The sequence below is a fragment of the Panthera leo genome, chromosome B3 (genome assembly GCF_018350215.1).
Source record: "Panthera leo isolate Ple1 chromosome B3, P.leo_Ple1_pat1.1, whole genome shotgun sequence".
NCBI lineage: Eukaryota > Metazoa > Chordata > Mammalia > Carnivora > Felidae > Panthera > Panthera leo.
The window spans coordinates 93,045,022-93,064,721 of record NC_056684.1 but is presented as its reverse complement, the minus strand read 5'-3'; the positions used below and the strand labels follow the sequence as shown (position 1 = coordinate 93,064,721).

Genomic DNA, 19,700 nt, shown 5'->3' with positions numbered 1-19,700 from the left:
TCAACATAATAAAGGCCATACACAAAAAAACCACAGCTAAAATCATCCTCAATGGGGAAAAACTGAGAGCTTTTCCTCTACAGTCAGAAACAAGACAAGGATGTCCACTCTCACCACTGTTATTTAACATAGTCCTGGAAGCCCTAGCCATAGCAATCGGACAACACAAAGAAATAAAAGGCATCTGAATTCGCAAGAAAGAAGTTGAACTTTCACTATTTGCAAATGACATGATACTCTATGTAGAAAACCCAAAAGACTCCACCAAAATATTACTAGAACTGAAACATGAATTCAGTAAAATCATAAGGTACAAAAACAATGTATAAAAATCTGTTGCATTCTTTTACACCAATAAGGAAGCAGCAGAAAGAGAAATCAAAGAATCCATCCCATTTACAACTGCATCAAAAACGATAAGATACCTAGGAATAAACTTAACCAAAGAGGTAAAAGATCTATACTCTTAAAACTATAAAAACACTGATGAAAGAAATAGAAAGGATGCCTAGGTGGCTCAGTCAGTTGAGTGCCTGACTCTTGATTTCAGGTCACATCATGATCTCAAGGTGGGATTGAGCCCCAAGTCGGGCTCCGTGCTGAGCATGGATGGAGCCTGCTTAAGATTCTCTCTCTCTCTCTCTCTCTCTCTCTCTCTCTCTCTCTCTCTCTCTCCCTCTCCCTCTCTTGCTCCCTTCCTCAGCCCCTCTCCCTGGTTTGCACTCTCTCTCATTTTCTCTCTCAAAAAAAAAAAAAAAAAAAAAAATTGAAGACGGCATAAAGAAAAGCATTCCACCCTAATGGATTGAAAGAACAAATATTGTTAAAATGTTTATACTAACCAAAGCAATCTACACATTTAATGCAATCTCAATCAAAATACCAACAGCATCTTTCACAAAGCGAGAAGAAACAATCTTAACATTTGTATGGAACCACAAAAGACTCTGAAAAGCCAAAGCAACCTTGAAAAAGAAAAGCAAAGCTGGAGGCATCATAATTCTGGACTTCAAGTTATATTACAAAGCTGTAGTGATTAAGACAGTATGGGACTGGCACAAAAATAGACACATAAATCAATGGAACACATAGAAAATCCAGAAATAAACTCACAACTATATAGTTGATTAATCTTCGACAAAGCAGGAAAGAATATCCAATGGAAAAAAAACAGTCTCTTCAACAAATGGTGTTGAGAAAACTGTACAGCAACATGCACAAGAATGAAATTGGACCACTTTCTTACACCATATACAAAAATAATTCAAAATGGATGAAAGACCTAAATGTGAGACAGGAAACCATTAAAATCCTGGGGGAGAATACAGGCAATAACCTCTTTGACACTGGCTGCAGCAACTTCTTACTAGATAGACCTCCTGAGGCAAGGGAAACAAAAACAAAAATAAACTATTGGGAATTCATCAAAATAAAAACCTTCTGCATAGTAAAGGAAACAATCAACAAAATTAAAAGGCAAACTATGGAATAGGAGAAGATATTTGCAAATGACATATCTGATACGTCATATGACACACAAACACACACATGAAAAGATGCTCAACATCACTGGTCATCAGAGAAATACAAATCAACACTACAATGAGATATCACTTCACACCTGTCAGAGTGGCTAAAATGAACAACACAGGAAAGAACAGGTGTTGGCAAGGCTGCAGAAAAAGGGGAACCCTCTTACACTGCTGGTGGGAATGCAAACTGGTGCAGCCACTCTGGAAAACAGTATGGAAGTTCCTCAAAAAATTAAAAATAGAACTATCCTACAATCCAGCAATTGCACTACTGGTATTTACCCAAAGGATACAAAAATACTGATTCGAAGGGGCACATGCACACCAATGTTTATGGCAGCACTATCAATGATAGCCAAATTATGGAAAGAGCCCAAATGTCTATCTACTGATGAATGGATAAAGAAGAGGTAGTGTGGATGTATGTATGTGTTTGTGTATGCATATGTGTGTATAATATATACACGTATATAGTTATATGTATGTAATATACATGTGTATATAATATATATATATATTATACACACACACACACACACACACACACACACACACACACACACAATGGAATGTTAATCAGCCATCAGGAGAATAAAATCTTGCCATTTGCAATGATGTGGATGGAGCCAGTGTATTATGCTAAGCAAAATGAGTCTGTCATTGAAAGACAAATACCATATGATTTCACTCATATGTGGAATTTGAGAAACAAAAGAACACAGAGGAAGGGAAAAAAAAGAGGCTAACCAGGAAACAGTTTCTTAACTATAGAGAACAATCTGATGGTTACTGGAGGGGATTTGGGTGGGGGAATGGGTTAAATGGGTGATGGGTATTAAGGACAGCACTTGTTGTAATAAGTACTGGGGTGTTGTATGTGAGTGATGAATCACTAAATTCTACACATGAAACTAATATTACACTGTATGACAACTAGAATTTAAATAAAAATTTGGATGAAAAAAAGGGCAGGAAAAGTGGAAAAAAGAAACAAAACCAGGACAGATTGAAAAATAATGTAAAAAAAAAAATATCAACATGATAGGCTTAAACCCAACCATATGAATAATTATACCAAATAGAAATGGTCAAATACTTTAATTAAAGGGGAGAGATTATTAGATAAAAAAGCAAGATTTAATCAGATATATAAATATATATTAAATATAACATATATTTTTACAAAAACATACTTTAAAAAGACATACTAAGAAACACAAGTCAAAACTATAACGTGGTAAAGAATAATTATTCTGACATTGTAAAGTTATAAAGAAGACTTTATTTAAGACTGTGGAATAGGGGTCATGACTACTGCAATATAGGAGATAGTCAGAAGGTGTTCAATTCTGAATTCAGTAAGACAGCTGGAACTTATAGCCAACAAGCAGACTTAGAGGATTCATGGATAAAAAGCCTGTGTAAAGTATAGCCGAAGAAAAAGTCTTTGTCATATGAGATACCCGTTTATACCCACTTGGAGAATAACACATATTGATGAGGAGGTGTTAAAACTGGAACCATCTTATACAGCTGGTAAGAAACACATTTCTAAATAGCCCATGTATTAAAGAAGAAACCACAAGGTATCCAACATTACTCCCATAACAAAACCAAAGACATCCTAAGACAAGAAAACTACAGATCCCAGGACTATAGACAAAAAATACCCACCTAATTTTAGGAATCCAACACCAGTGATATATTAAAAATATAACACTTCATGATCAAGTGCTACTAATCCAAGCAATACAAGTTATCTTTTTTAACATTTGGAAATCAATGACTGTAAACCATTCATATTAATAGAATAAAGGAAAAATACATGATTATCCTAATAGACATGGAGAAATCACTTGACAAAATTCAATAACCATTCACGATAAAAACTCAAACTAGAAAGAGGAAGGAACTTTAACCTGATAAAGGACTTTTATGAATCTATAGCTAACATCATACTTAGTGGGAAAAAACCAAATGTTTTGTCCCTAAGATTAGGAATAAGGTAAAGATGTTTGTTCTTAATATTTGTATGCAACATCATAGTCAATATTCTAGTCATTGCATTTCAGACAGGAAAGGAAAAGAAATTAGAAACATACAGATTAGAGAAGAGGAAATAATACAAGTTGATCCTGGGCAATCTTGTGATGGCAAAAAATAAAGAAATGTAAAATGTGCCATGTTGAAAAAGCACAGCAGCCAACCTGAGGGAGATCTTAAAGTTGCAACAATTTGAAAAAGTGAGTACTGAATACTTTTTATAGATATAGATAGATTATAACCCATAAAATAAAATAAAAATCCATCCATCTACAATAATATAAATATTTGAATAAGTGAATACATGGAGGAAAAGTAGCAGTTTTCTTCATGAAAAAATTCAACTAATAAATGTAGAAGAATAAGGTAAATAACACCATTAGACATAAATAAATAAATAAATAAATAAATAAATAAATAAATCCCACAATAATTGCTGCAGGCAAGATCCATCAATGGTTGCTAAGATTTGTAAACTACAGTATGATGAGAAACAGGAGATTTATATAGTCTCAAAGTATTCCAAAATATCTATTATTTATAAGGGGGAAAATAGTAATTTTGCAGTGAAGAAACCCAAGAGAAACCACCTTATCAGAGGATCAAGGTTAACACGGTCAGTAAGAAGGCACAGCAACATCATGCACCTCATGAAATGATGCACTGAGAAGGGTACAACTTGACTTTTGAGGTATTTTTTGTCAAAAAATGCATAACTTCAAATCTAACTGTGAAAAATGATCAGATAAATCCCAATTAAGAGACATCTACAAAATAAGTAACTGACCAGAAAGGGCTTGGTACACAGTATATTCTCAATTAATATTTAAAAAGCTACTTTTTGTTGGTTGCAAAAAGTTTTTGACCAAAATGTCTGACCCAGGATTTTATGTGATTATATATATATATATATATATATATTTTAAATATTCAATGACACTTTTTCTAAGTTTTATTTATTTTTGAGAGAGAGAGAGTGAAAGAGAGAGAGAGCACTCGCATACACACAAGTTGGGTAAGGGCAGAGAGCGAGAAGACAAAGAATCCCAAGCAGGCTCCAGACTGTGAGCGCAGAGCCCGACACAGGGCTCAAACTCATGAACCTGGAGATCATGACCTGAACTGAAGTCAAGTCAGATGCTTAACCGACTGAGCCACCCAGGTACCCCTGTGATTATACCTTAATGTGAAAAAAACGGCAGATTCTGATTCCATAGGCTTGGGAAGATTACAAAATTTGGATTTCTTTTTTTTCTTTTTTTTAAGATTCAAATTTCTAGTAAGTTCTTAGGGGATGCCAATGGGGCCGTTTTATGGACTGTACTTAGAATAGCAAGGTCCCAAAAGCATGTATTTTCACATGGATTTTAATTTTTTAATAAAATGTATATTTTAGTTTATGAAATATTTCAAAAATATACAAATCTAGAAAATATGAAAGATACTTATATTATCTACCATGTAGTTTTAAAAATAATGTTTAAAATATATTTTAAAATATGCCAGAGATCATACTTTCAAAAGAAAAAAATTTTTAAGTTATATAATCAATCTATTACATGTTACATAATGTAAACAGGTTCCACAATAGCATATATAATTACACTCATAAAAATTTTAAGAGGATTCTTTTTCTGCCTGGTGGTGATTAGTTAAATTTTTCTTATAATGTCTGGATTTTCTAAAGTTTTTTTTTCTTTAATCATAATTATGTATTATTTTCATAATCAAGGGGAAAAAGTAAAGGCTATAAATTAATACAAAATAAATTAGAGTTGTCCAACACAGGCCTAATATTGACAAGTTCAACAGCACTTTATTAAACCACATTAATGCTTTAATAATGTTTAGTGCATATAAAAGAAAGTTGCTGTGAATATGCAATTCCCTTATTAAATCTAATTACCTCACACTTTCTAAGTTCTTACTTTCAACTTTTAAAACTCCATTCAGTTTTGACAAATATCCCTGGAATAGTTCATAAAAATATCCAAATGAGACTACTATCACTAGGGAGTAATTTCTCCAATGATGTGAAATATCAAATGAGCCTACCTTTCAGCTGAATTGAAAGCATCTCTAGAAACAAAGGATGACCGTGTATTTCCAACAGTACCAGTATGAGATCGTCTTCCTTTTGCTGAAGGAGTATCTAGTGGTATCTCTCCCAAACCCTTTAAGTAATATAAAGAAAGAGTGTAATAAAAGTCTTTTTTAAAAATTTTAAAAAATGTTTATTTTTGAAAGAGAGAAACAGTGTGAGTGGGGAGGGGCAGAGGGACAGCGAGGTATAGAATCCAAAGCAGGCTCCAGGTTCTGAGTTGTCAGCACAGAGCCTGACACGGGGCTTGAACCCACAAACCGGGAGATCAAGACCTGAGCCGAAGTTGGACACTTAACCAACTGAGCCACCCAGACGCCCCTAAAAATTTCAAAACTAGTAAAATGAAATAATTTATACAATGCAATTTTCAGAGAACCCATTATTGATCTTTGTAATTGAAAGCATTTTAATAATCTGCTATGCTTCTGCTTCAAAAGGTATCAATACATAAAATACCTTCTAATTAGTAGTAAATTAACCAAATTAATAGGAAATGACACTGGCAGGGTAAAACTTTAAAATTTTTAAAATTAATATGCTACGTTTTATAAGTATTCTTCTTAAACCTTAAAATCTGTAGAGAAAATATGAACACATTACATAAATAATGAATTCCTATGCACCACCAGTGTGAGAATAAACACTTACATAAGAACTATTTAAAAATACTTGTACTTGAAATGACTCACAAATATAATCTGCCTCACGCTGGTAAGATAATTTTTTGCATGGTTACTTTAGTTATTTCTGTATGAATTAAGCTAAATGAGAAGAAGAAAATGCTCTAAAATGTATATTATCATACATCTTTGAAATACTATCCTTATGTAAATGAATCCTTTGCCAAAGATTATCAGTAAAGAATAACATAAATTACCACATAATAATTCTAGATTATTTAACATATTTTTGTAAAAAAATAATATGTAAGTGGCTTACTTTTTTATAAGACACTTTTCATATTTTAATTTACGTGATATTCCCTCATTCACTCATTTCAGACATGTCCGAATCCCCATTATCTACCAGGATAAATAAGACATGGGGCTTCCCCTCAAGCAGCTCCCAATTAATGTTCTGCAGTGTGATAGGAATTCTAATAGTGGAATATGCAAGGTAAATAAAGTAGGAACCAAGCATGAAGAACATCACTATTCTTACCTTATAAAAATAAAACTTCAGGTTAAAGAAATGAAGCGATGTACCTAACATTATAGTTCGCTAATTCTCAGAGTTGTGATTCAAACCCAAGTCTTGTCACTCCAGTAAACCACACTATGTTCTATTAAGTATCGAGCTTCTGTTCAATAAACACTTACCAACACTATGAATGTCTACTCCAAGTTTTTCAACTGCAGTTGTTGAAATGCTACTGTAGATACAGTCTGAATGGTTAACAGAGAAATAATTGGAAGTAATTACTTGTATACTTTAGCTTCCTGGTACTTTGCTTTTATTTATTTATTATTATTATTTTTTTCTGGTCCTTTGCTTTTAAAGCTGCTTATAAAATAAACTTTTTCCACATACCTTTTGCCGTAAGCTTTTAACAGATTCCTTAATATATGGCAAGTCTTTAGATGGGACATATTTTTCAAGCATTTTATCAAAGTTTGGATGACACATCAAAAGGAAAAGCATCTTTCGACCATAGTACCTACGGATATTTGAGAAATATGTAAAGAATGTTATATACCTTAAACAAACTCAGTTTCTTTCCTTAGATGCAATTTTTTTCAACAGAAAAAAAATCCATCAACATCAAAACTGTCATCCCTATTTTAAATAAACCACTGAAATGTAGTTATATTAATTGAGCTGGAATAAAGCATTTTCCTGCCCCTCACCTTTAAAAAACACTATAGCTTCAATTCTTTCAGTTATATGTCAGATGGAGAGCCAAAAGCTTGAATTCTATTTTTCAGACACCCTAGGGTCCATATCAAGGCCAGCATTTGGCAGAACTGTGAGTTAGGAGAAGTTTGTCTTTATCCTGGGCTCCTTGCCCAGTGAGCTTTTGCTGCTCCCCTGCTGGTCAAATGTTCTGACCTAAGTCAACCTTCCCTAGGTTCTGTAGGAAATACAGAACCTTTTTTTTTTTCATGCCAAAACTTACCTGGGTTCCAATTCTTCAAAACCTATTCTCTGCTACCTAAAACACACCCAAAGTTAGCTGATAAATCATTGATGATATATTAATGAATGTGTAATGCTCTCCAAACTAAATTTTTTACGATATATAAATTTTAAAATTATTCATTTAAAAAAAAAATTCTCTCAGGATAAAGCCTTAAGCCCAGATATAATTCTAATGGAAGGACTGCAGATATAGAAGTGTATACTGGAGATATTTTTGAATAGAGGGGTCTTACAGTACCTTTTAATTATACCATATTACTATCCTTCAAGGAGGCGTGGCCCTAAAGCTAATTACAGTTATTTTTTTTTTCCTACAAATTGGAATATAAGGAACTAGAAGAAGCAGAGAAGGCAAGGCTTGGGGGATAGGGAGAGGGTACAGAATGATTTCAGAAATATCTGTATCAACTAGACTCCAACTATAATGAAATTATAGAGAGATAGTATCAGAAAATAAAAACTACCATTCTCTCCTCAGAACCAGAATAAAGTCTACACCCTGATAAGTAGTTCCTAATCAGTTATAGTTTCAAGGATGATTATAACTTTTAGCCAAGAATATTAAAAACTGTAGGTCCATCACAAGCCCTTAATGATAGGAGAATGGCTAAAACAATCAAGTAAACAACAATGGGGACACTAAATGTGAGAAATATTAAAGCTGTAAAGGTGTAACTATTTTATAACTTTAAAACTTCAAATAATAAATCAAGAAATGATGAAATGGATTAAAACAATTACCATGTCACTTAAGGAAAGGTTAAGATGTACACAAAACAGGGGCGCTGGGGTGGCTCAGTCGGTTAAGTGTCCGACTTCGACCCAAGTCATGATCTCACAGCTGGTCAGTATGAGCCCCACATCAGGGTCTGTGCTGACAGCTCAGACCGTGGAGCCTACTTTCGGATTCTGTGTCTCCCCCTCTCTCTGCCCTCCCCTGCTTGCGCTCCATCTGTCTTTCTCTCTCTCTCAAAAATAAACCTTAAAAAAAAATTTTTTTTTAAAGATGTACACAAAACAACCATTATGAATCTTTTTCTTGTTCCTACCTAGTCTATTATGATCTGAACCCTCCTAAATTGTTTTGAACTTTACTTTGGTATACACAACTTCTAAAATGGCTCCTCAAAGACGTCCTGCTCTAATCCCTACAATTTGTAAATATGAGATATAACTTCCAGGATTATGTTATATTATATGGTATAGTTAACTCTAAGCTATGGAGATTTTCTGGGTGGGCCTAATCTAATCAGACAGGCCCTTAAAAGCAGAGAGCTTTCTATGGCTGGTAAGAGAAGAGGAAGTAAGACAGCTTCTAAGCAACAGGGGGACTCAACATACTGTTTTTGGCTTGAAGATGGAGGGGGCTGCATAAAAAGGAATTTGGGTGGCCTTAAGGAGCTGAAAGAGGACCCTGGTTGACAACAGCAAAGAAATAGAGACCTCAGTCCTAAAACTATAAGGAACTAAATTTGGCTAACCACCAAAAGGAGTTTGGAAGCAGATTCTTCTACAGAGCCTCTAGATAAGATCTCAGCCTTATCGTTACTTTGATTTCAGTCTTGGGAGACCCTAAGCAGAGAAAGCAGTTGAGCCATGCAAGACTTCTAACCTAAAGAACAGTAAGCTAAAAAAGTCTGTGTTGCCTTAAACCACTATGTTTGTGGCACTTTGTTACATAGCAATAGAAAATTAATACACTGACTTTCTATATTAGCTTCTGGTATAATGATTTCCATAAGATTAAGTCCAGTTACCTAAAGTCAAGGATACCTTTGTCTTAAAAAGGTTAATACTTTAACACCCTTCTTTACTTTAGTCTCTATGAACTCAGGATCCCCCCTCCCCACTTTTAATCTATCTTCACATGTAACTGCCATAAATTTTTAGATTTTGTATGGGACATTATCAATCACCTAGTCCCACTTTCCTAATTTTACATACAAGAAAACCTAGCCTAACAGACAGTAAGTAATTTGCTTTAGGGCAAACAGTAACTGGGGCTAGGAATTGAACCTAGGCTCCTGACTACATCTAAAATTTCTGTCACCAATACATCTAGGGGCACCTGACTGGCTCAGTCAGTAGACCATATGACTCTTGATGCTGGGGTCATGGCCTCAAGACCCGTTTTGGGCAAAGAGTTTACTTAAAAAAAAAAAGTTACCAACACGGATAATGTACCATCCACATCTTAATTATTTCATCATTTCTCTCTTGACTGTTCTTAACCTTTGTAAAATTGTTCTTCAAATACAGTGTTCAGAAATTTATGGGATTTTCTAAGTGCAGCTATATCATGTTTCAGGAGATAATATGTTACCCATTTTGCTTCCTGTATTTTTCATGTGCACCTACTTCCATGATTTCACCTAACAGCTTGGAAAATATATCACTTCCCCTAAAGGCATTACCTTACACTTGCCCAAAATGAAGTTCTTCTCCCACTTTTCTGCCCACTCAGACAGTCTTGTGCCATTTTCATGCAGTTCATCCCTGTGACATGGCATCTCACTACCCAGAAGTAGGTAATGTCATCTGCAAATTTGGAGAATTCACTGTGCACTCCCTCAAGATCATTTGCAAATTGGTTAAATAAGTCCATCCCCCAGCACCAATCCCTGTGGACCCCACTTGTCAATTTAGGAAAAATGTTTATTCTTTTTTAACCTTTGCTGCCTACTTTCAAGCCATTTTCCTAACAGATTCAGCAAATATTATTAGCAGCTATTCACCTGGTTTCTTGTGAACTGTCCTGAGCAAACTTGGCAGCAGCTGGTAATATGCGGTCAGCCATATCCTTTGTTCCAGATAAAATACGATCTGGTTCCATAAATTCCACTACATCTGATAAGTGCTGGGCTGTACATCTTCTTACCGCAATGTGTAAATGGCTACAGGAAAACATGGCCAAACAATTTGGATGTATAAACTATTTACCAAAGATGTACCTTTAAAGTTAAATGATTAAACCTCTTCTAACCCTCAACAACCATCCTTGGAGGCTAAAATGACAAATTACATTAGTTACCCTCCACCTAAGAAGTTAAAAACAACAACAACAACAAAAAAAAAACAAGTAAAAAAAAAGAAGTTAAAAACAAAACAAACTCATAGTCACTGACATTTATTTAGTTCCGTATCTATGAATGTAAGTAAAATTACTATAATACCAATATTATTATTCTTTATATGTTCTGCACCTAATCTGATGTTTATCATATGGGAATTACTTATTTTTTGACTGAAATAATACTGATGTTTGCTTTTTTTCCCTATATCCCAGACTACAAACAATTGACTTTTTAGTTTAAGGACACATTGATTATTTTGAACATTACCTTTGTCCTCCACTGATAAGAGCAACAACTGCACGTGCAGGAGTTACATTGCTGACCATAGCTCTCAGGGCTTTGTCAACATCTTCTCTTATAAATGTATTTGATTCTCCAGCCTTGTGCAACAAAACTTTTACTGTAGCATCTAGTTCTTGATCCATGCTCTTTTTCAGGTAAGTGAAAAGATCACTTAAACAGACCACAGCAGCACGAGAAACTCCAGAGCGTAAATTTTTCACCTAAAAAAAATTTCCAAAATGTATATTTTGCTGATATTCTGAAAGAAAATCAGTAATAATAACTTTGAAACCACATTTAATATTACAGTAACCTGTTTTAATACATATTATGTTACGCCCTAAAAATTAACATGTAACAAATTTTTTTTAAAGTTGTGAAGTAGAGGAACCGGAAGATGGCGGCTTAGGAGGACGCTGGGCTCACTGCACATCCTGCTGATCACTTAGATTCCACCTACACCTGCCTAACTAACCCAGAAAACCACCAGAAACTAGCAGAACGGAGTCTCTGGAGCCAAGCGCAGACGAGGGGCCCACGGAAGAGGGTAGGAAGGGCGGAGAGGCGGTGCGCGCTCCACAGACGGGCGGGAAGGAGCCGGGGCGGAGGGGCGGCCCGCTGGCCAAGCAGAGACCCCGAGTCTGGCTCGCAAAAGCGGAGGGGCCAGACGGAGTGTGTTCCAACGGCAAGCAGGACTTAGCATCTGGGAGGTCTTAAGTTAACAGCTCAGCTCGGAAAGTGGGAAGGATGGAGGACAAAGGGAGGGAGAGTTGCTGAGCCCCGGGACGGCAGAGCTCAGTTTGGCTGGGAACAAAGGCGCTGGCCAACACCATCTCCCTCGCCCATCCCCCAGCCAAAAGCCCAAAGGGAACCAGTCCCTGCCAGGGAACTTGCTTGCTCTGCGCAAACACCCAACGCTGTGCTTCTGCGAGCCACCCCTCCAGCAGCGGGTCTGACTCCCTCCCGCTGCCACAGGGCCCCTCCTGAAGTGGATCACCTAAGGAGAAGCGAGCTAAGCCTGCCCCTCCTGCCCCCGTGCACCTTGCCTACCCACCCCAGCTAATACGCCAGATCCCCAGCTCCACAAGCCTGGCAGTGTGCAAGTAGCCCACATGGGCCACGCCACCCCACAGTGAATCCCACCCCTAGCAGAGGGGAAGAGAAGGCACACACCAGTCTGACTGTGGCCCCAGCGGTGGGCTGGGGGCAGACATCAGGTCTGACTGCGGCCCCGCCCACCAACTCCAGTTATACACCACAGCACAAGGGAAGTGCCCTGCAGGTCCTCACCACTCCAGGGACTATCCAAAATGACCAAACGGAAGAATTCCCCTCAGAAGAATCTCCAGGAAATAACAACAGCTAATGAACTGATCAAAAAGGATTTAAATAATATAATAGAAAGTGAATTTAGAATAATAGTCATAAAATTAATCGCTGGGCTTGAAAACAGTATAGAGGACAGCAGAGAATCTCTTGCTACAGAGATCAAGGGACTCAGGAACAGTCAGGAGGAGCTGAAAAACGCTTTAAATGAAATGCAAAACAAAATGGAAACAACGACGGCTTGGATTGAAGAGGCAGAGGAGAGAATAGGTGAACTAGAAGATAAAGTTATGGGAAAAGAGGAAGCTGAGAAAAAGAGAGATAAAAAAATCCAGGAGTATGAGGGGAAAATTAGAGAACTAAGTGACACACTAAAAAGAAATAATATACGCATAACTGGTATCCCAGAGGAGGAAGAGAGAGGGAAAGGTGCTGAAGGGGTACTTGAAGAATTAATAGCTGAGAACTTCCCTGAACTGGGGAAGGAAAAAGGCATTGAAATCCAAGAGGCACAGAGAACTCCCTTCAGACGTAACTTGAAGCGATCTTCTGCACGACATATCATAGTCAAACTGGCAAAATAAAAGGATAAAGAGAAAATTCTGAAAGCAGCAAGGGATAAACGTGCCCTAACTTATAAAGGGAGACCTATAAGACTCGTGACTGATCTCTTTTGAAACTTGGCAGGCCAGAAAGGATTGGCACGATATCTACAGTGTGCAAAACAGAAAAAATATGCAGCCGAGAATCCTTTATCCAGCAAGTCTGTCATTTAGAATAGAAGGAGAGATAAAGGTCTTCCCAAACAAACAAAAACTGAAGGAATTTGTCACCACTAAACCAGCCCTACAAGAGATCCTAAGGGGGATCCTGTGAGACAAAGTACCAGAGACATCGATACCAGTATAAAACATACAGACATCACAATGACTCTAAACCCGTATCTTTCTATAATAACACTGAATGTAAATGGATTAAATGCACCAACCAAAAGACATAGGGTATCAGAATGGATAAAAAAACAAGACCCATCTATTTGCTGTCTACAAGAGACTCATTTTAGATCTGAGGACACCTTTAGATTGAGAGTGAGGGGATGGAGAACTATTTATCATGCTACTGGAAGCCAAAAGAAAGCTGGAGTAGCCATACTTATATCAGACAAACTAGACTTTAAATTAAAGGCTGTAACAAGAGATGAAGAAGGGCATTATATAATAATCACAGGGTCTATCCATCAGGAAGAGCTAACTATTATAAATGTCTATCTGCCGAATACCGGAGCCCCCAAATATACAAAACAATTACTCACAAACATAAGCAACCTTATTGATAAGAATGTGGTCATTGCAGGGGACTTTAACACTCCACTTACAGAAATGGATAGATCATCTAGACACACGGTCAATAAAGAAACAAAGGCCCTGAATGACACATTGGATCAGATGGACTTGACAGATATATTTAGAACTCTGCATCCCAAAGCAACAGAATATACTTTCTTCTCGAGTGCACATGGAACATTCTCCAAGATAGATCATATACTGGGTCACAAAACAGCCCTTCATAAGTATACAAGAATTGAAATTACACCACGCATACTTTCAGACCACAATGCCATGAAGCTTGAAATCAACCACAGGAAAAAGTCTGGAAAACCTCCAAAAGCATGGAGGTTAAAGAACACCCTACTAAAGAAAGAGTGGGTCAACCAGGCAATTAGAGAAGAAATTTAAAAATATGTGGAAACAAACGAAAATGAAAAGACAACAATCCAAACGCTTTGGGACGCAGCGAAGGCAGTCCTGAGAGGAAAATACATTGCAATCCAGGCCTATCTCAAGAAACAAGAAAAATCCCAAATACAAAATCTAACAGCACACCTAAAGGAAATAGAAGCAGAACAGCAAAGGCAGCCTAAACCCAGCAGAAGAAGAGAAATAATAAAGATCAGAGCAGAAATAAACAATATAGAATCTAAAAAAACGGTAGAGCAGATCAACGAAACCAAGAGTTGGTTTTTTGAAAAAATAAACAAAATTGACAAACCTCTAGCCAGGCTTCTCAAAAAGAAAAGGGAGATGACCCAAATAGATAAAATCAGGAATGAAAATGGAATTATTACAACCAATCCCTCAGAGATACAAACAATTATCAGGGAATACTATGAAAAATTATATGCCGGGGCGCCTGGGTGGCTCAGTCGGTTAAGCGTCCGACTTCGGCTCAGGTCATGATCTCACGGTCTGTGAGTTCGAGCCCCGTGTCGGGCTCTGTGCTGACAGCTCAGAGCCTGGAGCCCGTTTCAGATTCTGTGTCTCCCTCTCTCTCTGACCCTCCCCCATTCATGTTCTGTCTCTCTCTGTCTCAAAAATAAATAAACGTTAAAAAAAAAAAAATTAAAAAAAAAAAAAAAAAGAAAAATTATATGCCAACAAATTGGACAACCTGGAAGAAACGGACAAATTCCTAAACACCCACACTCTTCCAAAACTCAATCAGGAGGAAATAGAAAGCTTGAACAGATCCATAACCAGCGAAGAAATTGAATCGGTTATCAAAAATCTCCCAACAAATAAGAGTCCAGGACCAGATGGCTTCCCAGGGGAGTTCTACCAGATGTTTAAAGCAGAGATAATACCTATCCTTCTCAAGCTATTCCAAGAAATAGAAAGGGAAGGAAAACTTCCAGACTCATTCTATGAAGCCAGTATTACTTTGATTCCTAAACCAGACCAGTAGACCAGTAAACCAGTAAAAAGACCAGTAAAACCAGTAAAAAAGTAGACCAGTAGACCAGTAAAAAAAGAGAACTACAGGCCAATATCCCTGATGAATATGGATGCAAAAATTCTCAATAAGAGGGGCGCCTGGGTGGCTCAGTCGGTTAAAGCGTCCGACTTCGGCTCAGGTCACGATCTCGCGGTCTGTGAGTTCGAGCCCCGCGTCGGGCTCTGGGCTGATGGCTCAGAGCCTGGAGCCTGCTTCCGATTCTGTGTCTCCCTCTCTCTCTGCCCCTCCCCCGTTCATGCTCTGTCTCTCTCTGTCTCAAAAATAAATAAATAAATGTTAAAAAAAAAAATTAAAAAAAAAAAAAATTCTCAATAAGATACTAGAAAAACAAATTCAACAGCATATAGAAAGAATTATTCACCATGATCAAGTGGGATTCATTCCTGGGATGCAGGGCTGGTTCAACATTCGCAAATCAATCAACGTGAGACATCACATTAATAAAAGAAAAGAGAAGAACCATATGATCCTGTCAATCGATGCAGAAAAGGCCTTTGACAAAATCCAACACCCTTTCTTAATAAAAACCCTTGAGAAAGTCGGGATAGAAGGAACATACTTAAAGATCATAAAAGCCATTTATGAAAAGCCCACAGCTAACATCATCCTCAATGGGGAAAAACTGAGAGCTTTTTCCCTGAGATCAGGAACACGACAGGGATGCCCACTCTCACCGCTGTTGTTTAACATAGTGTTGGAAGAAGTTCTAGCATCAGCAATCAGACAACAAAAGGAAATCAAAGGCATCAAAATTGGCAAAGATGAAGTCAAGCTTTCGCTTTTTGCAGATGACATGATATTATACATGGAAAATCCGACAGACTCCACCAAAAGTCTGCTAGAACTGATACATGAATTCAGCAAAGTTGCAGGATACAAAATCAATGTACAGAAATCAGTTGCATTCTTATACACTAACAATGAAGCAACAGAAAGACAAATAAAGAAACTGATCCCATTCACAATTGCACCAAGAAGCATAAAATACCTAGGAATAAATCTAACCAAAGATGTAAAAGATCTGTATGCTGAAAACTATAGAAAGCTTATGAAGATAATTGAAGAAGATATAAAGAAATGGAAAGACATTCCCTGCTCATGGATTGGAAGAATAAATATTGTCAAAATATCAATACTACCCAAAGCTATCTACACATTCAATGCAATCCCAATCAAAATTGCACCAGCATTCTTCTCGAAACTAGAACAAGCAATTCAAAAATTCATATGGAACCACAAAAGGCCCCGAATAGCCAAAGTAATTTTGAAGAAGACCAAAGCAGGAGGCATCACAATCCCAGACTTTAGCCCTCTACTACAAAACTGTCATCATCAAGACAGCATGGTATTGGCACAAAAACAGACACATAGACCAATGGAATAGAATAGAAACCCCAGAACTAGACCCACAAACGTATGGCCAACTCATCTTTGACAAAGCAGGAAAGAACATCCAATGGAAAAAAGACAGTCTCTTTAACAAATGGTGCTGGGAGAACTGACAGCAACATGCAGAAGGTTGAAACTAGACCACTTTCTCACACCATTCACAAAAATAAACTCAAAATGGATAAAGGACCTGAATGTGAGACAGGAAACCATCAAGACCCTAGAGGAGAAAGCAGGAAAAGACGTCTCTGACCTCGGTCGTAGCAATCTCTTACTCGACACATCCCCAAAGGCAAGGGAATTAAAAGCAAAAGTGAATTACTGGGACCTTATGAAGATAAAAAGCTTCTGCACAGCAAAGGAAACAACCAACAAAACTAAAAGGCAACCAACGGAATGGGAAAAGATATTTGCCAATGACCTATCGGACAAAGGGCTAGTATCCAAAATCTATAAAGAACTCACCAAACTCCACACCCGAAAAACAAATAACCCAGTGAAGAAATGGGCAGAAAATATGAATAGACACTTCTCTAAAGAAGACATCTGGATGGCCAACAGGCACATGAAAAGATGCTCAATGTCGCTCCTCATCAGGGAAATACAAATCAAAACCACACTCAGATATCACCTCACGCCAGTCAGAGTGGCCAAAATGAATAAATCAGGAGACTATAGATGCTGGAGAGGATGTGGAGAAACGGGAACCCTCTTGCACTTGGTGGGAATGCAAAATGGTGCAGCCACTCCGGAAAACAGTGTGGAGGTTCCTCAGAAAATTAAAAATAGACCTACCCTATGACACAGCAATAGCACTGCTAGGAATTTACCCAAGGGATACAGGAGTACTGATGCAAAGGGGCACTTGTACCCCAATGTTTATAGCAGCACTCTCAATAACAGCCAAACTAAATGTCCATCAACTGATGAATGGATAAAGAAATTGTGGTTTATATACACAATGGAGTACTACATGGCAATGAGAAAGAAAGAAATATGGCCCTTTGTAGCAACGTGGATGGAACTGGAGAGTGTGATGCTAAGTGAAATAAGCCATACAGAGAAAGACAGATACCATATGTTTTCACTCTTATGTGGATCCTGAGAAACTTAACAGAAACCCATGGGGGAGGGGAAGGAACAAAAAAAAAAAAGAGGTTAGAGTGGGAGAGAGCCAAAGCATAAGAGACTCTTAAAAACTGAGAACAAACTGAGGGTTGATGGGGGGTGGAGGGAGGGGAGGGTGGGTGATGGGTATTGAGGAGGGCACCTTTTGGGATGAGCACTGGGTGTTGTATGGAAACCAATCTGACAATAAATTTCATATATTGAAAAAAAAAATAAAGTTGTGAAGTAAAAAAAAAAATTAAAAAAGTTGTGAAGTAAGGTATAATCTACTTTTTTTTTTTTTAAAGTAAAATCTACCGTTTAGATTTTACGGGCTGAAACTCACAAACCCAAGATCAAGAGTCACATGCTGTAATGCTGAGCCACCCAAACATAAGCTACTTTTAACTACATGCAAGCTGTTTATTGTTTATATCACTTAGTACAGAAATATTTTTTAAAGTCAAATAAATGTGGCATATTTATTCTTTGTCGTCCAAACAACCCTTAACTGGGCTGAAAACTAAGTTTACCTCTTGAACTACTGCAAAACTTGTTTCATGTAACTTTGTGTTCAATACTTCAGAATGAAAAGCAGCTAAGCATCTAATAAAATTCAGTCCTTCAATTTTCTTCTCCCTATGGGAAAAAGAAACAAATGACAGAATCACTTATTACATGGGGCTCAAATAACAGGATCTCAGATATCTTGTCTTGTGTGCATGAAATACTGCCAAAGAGGAGACCTTGCTTATTCTCCCATACCATTTAGGAATTTTAAATAAAAAATACATAGTTTTGTTTGTTCCAATAGCTCTCTTCAATGATTCAAAATATCTTTTAAGACCCAAAATCAACATTGACAGTCAAACGAAGTTCATGCTTTGTAAATAAAAAGGAATATTTCCCCCCTAGTGATAGGAATGCCATATTCTTTCTGGAGAACAGAAGGTGAGGGAAGCAATAAAACAAAAACGGAAGGAGAGAAGCAATTACCTCACTGGCAAATATATAATCCAAAAGCAGAAAACCACCAACAGATGGTTCTATAATTTGTATTTTTCTTTCATTTTCTGGCTTAATGAGGTAGATGAAGGGTAGGCAGTACTAACAAGAGGGTGGGATTCAAGTGGGATTTAGATGTTAACAATACAAATTTGATGATTTTCATCTTGAAGGTTTGAAAATCTGAGCCAAAATGAATTTCCTTAGAAATATTATAATATTTCCTTGGGTAATATTGATGGTGGTCATTTTTTAAAGCATTTAAATTCCCTGAATGAGTTATGGAAACTTCAGAGAAAGGAAAAACACCTAAGAATCCAAGGTGGCAAGAGTAAATGGATCTATTTGTTAATAGCTTTCTGGTTCCAAATGATCATTTTTTCAAAAGGATAAAACAGTTTACAATTACAATTTAAATGCAGAAACAACTCTTCTACACACATAAATAACAGAAAGTACAGTCAAGAGAGAGGGAGGCAGAAAAAGTAATTAAGAAAAAGTGGCTAAAATTTTTCCAAATTTGATCAAAACTATGAAACCTCGAATGTAAGAACATACCCCAAACAGGATAACACACAAAAAAACCCCACAACATGGAACATCATAATCAAATTGCTAAGAAGAATGTTAAAATGAAACATAAGGTTGGGTAGCAATATTAAAAATAAAGCAATATAAGAGGATGGGGAAAAGTACACTATTTTAGTAAAAGTCATGCCAGAAGGCTTTCCTGAGGAGGTGACATTTGATACTCACATGAAGTGAGAGAGAAGCCACTTGGAAGAGTGTTCAAAGATTAAGTACAAAGATCTTGAGGTATAAATGAGCTGGGTGTTAAGGAAATAGCCAGATGGCTAGAGTGGATAAGTAAGGCAGAGCACTGTAGGGGATGAGGCTACAAAGAGG

General features: G+C 37.0%; 1 protein-coding gene across 1 annotated transcript in view; it reads right to left on the bottom strand.

Moving 5' to 3' along the window:
• TOGARAM1 (TOG array regulator of axonemal microtubules 1) overlaps nucleotides 1-19,700 on the bottom strand; it is an 84,283-nt gene that overhangs the window by 11,126 nt on the left and 53,457 nt on the right. Inside the window, exons 15-19 of the mRNA XM_042943054.1 lie at nucleotides 18,323-18,428; nucleotides 11,160-11,395; nucleotides 10,554-10,712; nucleotides 7,210-7,336; nucleotides 5,631-5,749 (exon numbers count right to left, since the gene is read on the bottom strand). Coding sequence (XP_042798988.1) covers nucleotides 5,631-5,749; nucleotides 7,210-7,336; nucleotides 10,554-10,712; nucleotides 11,160-11,395; nucleotides 18,323-18,428 — 747 coding nt within the window. The remainder of the gene's footprint in view (nucleotides 1-5,630; nucleotides 5,750-7,209; nucleotides 7,337-10,553; nucleotides 10,713-11,159; nucleotides 11,396-18,322; nucleotides 18,429-19,700) is intronic.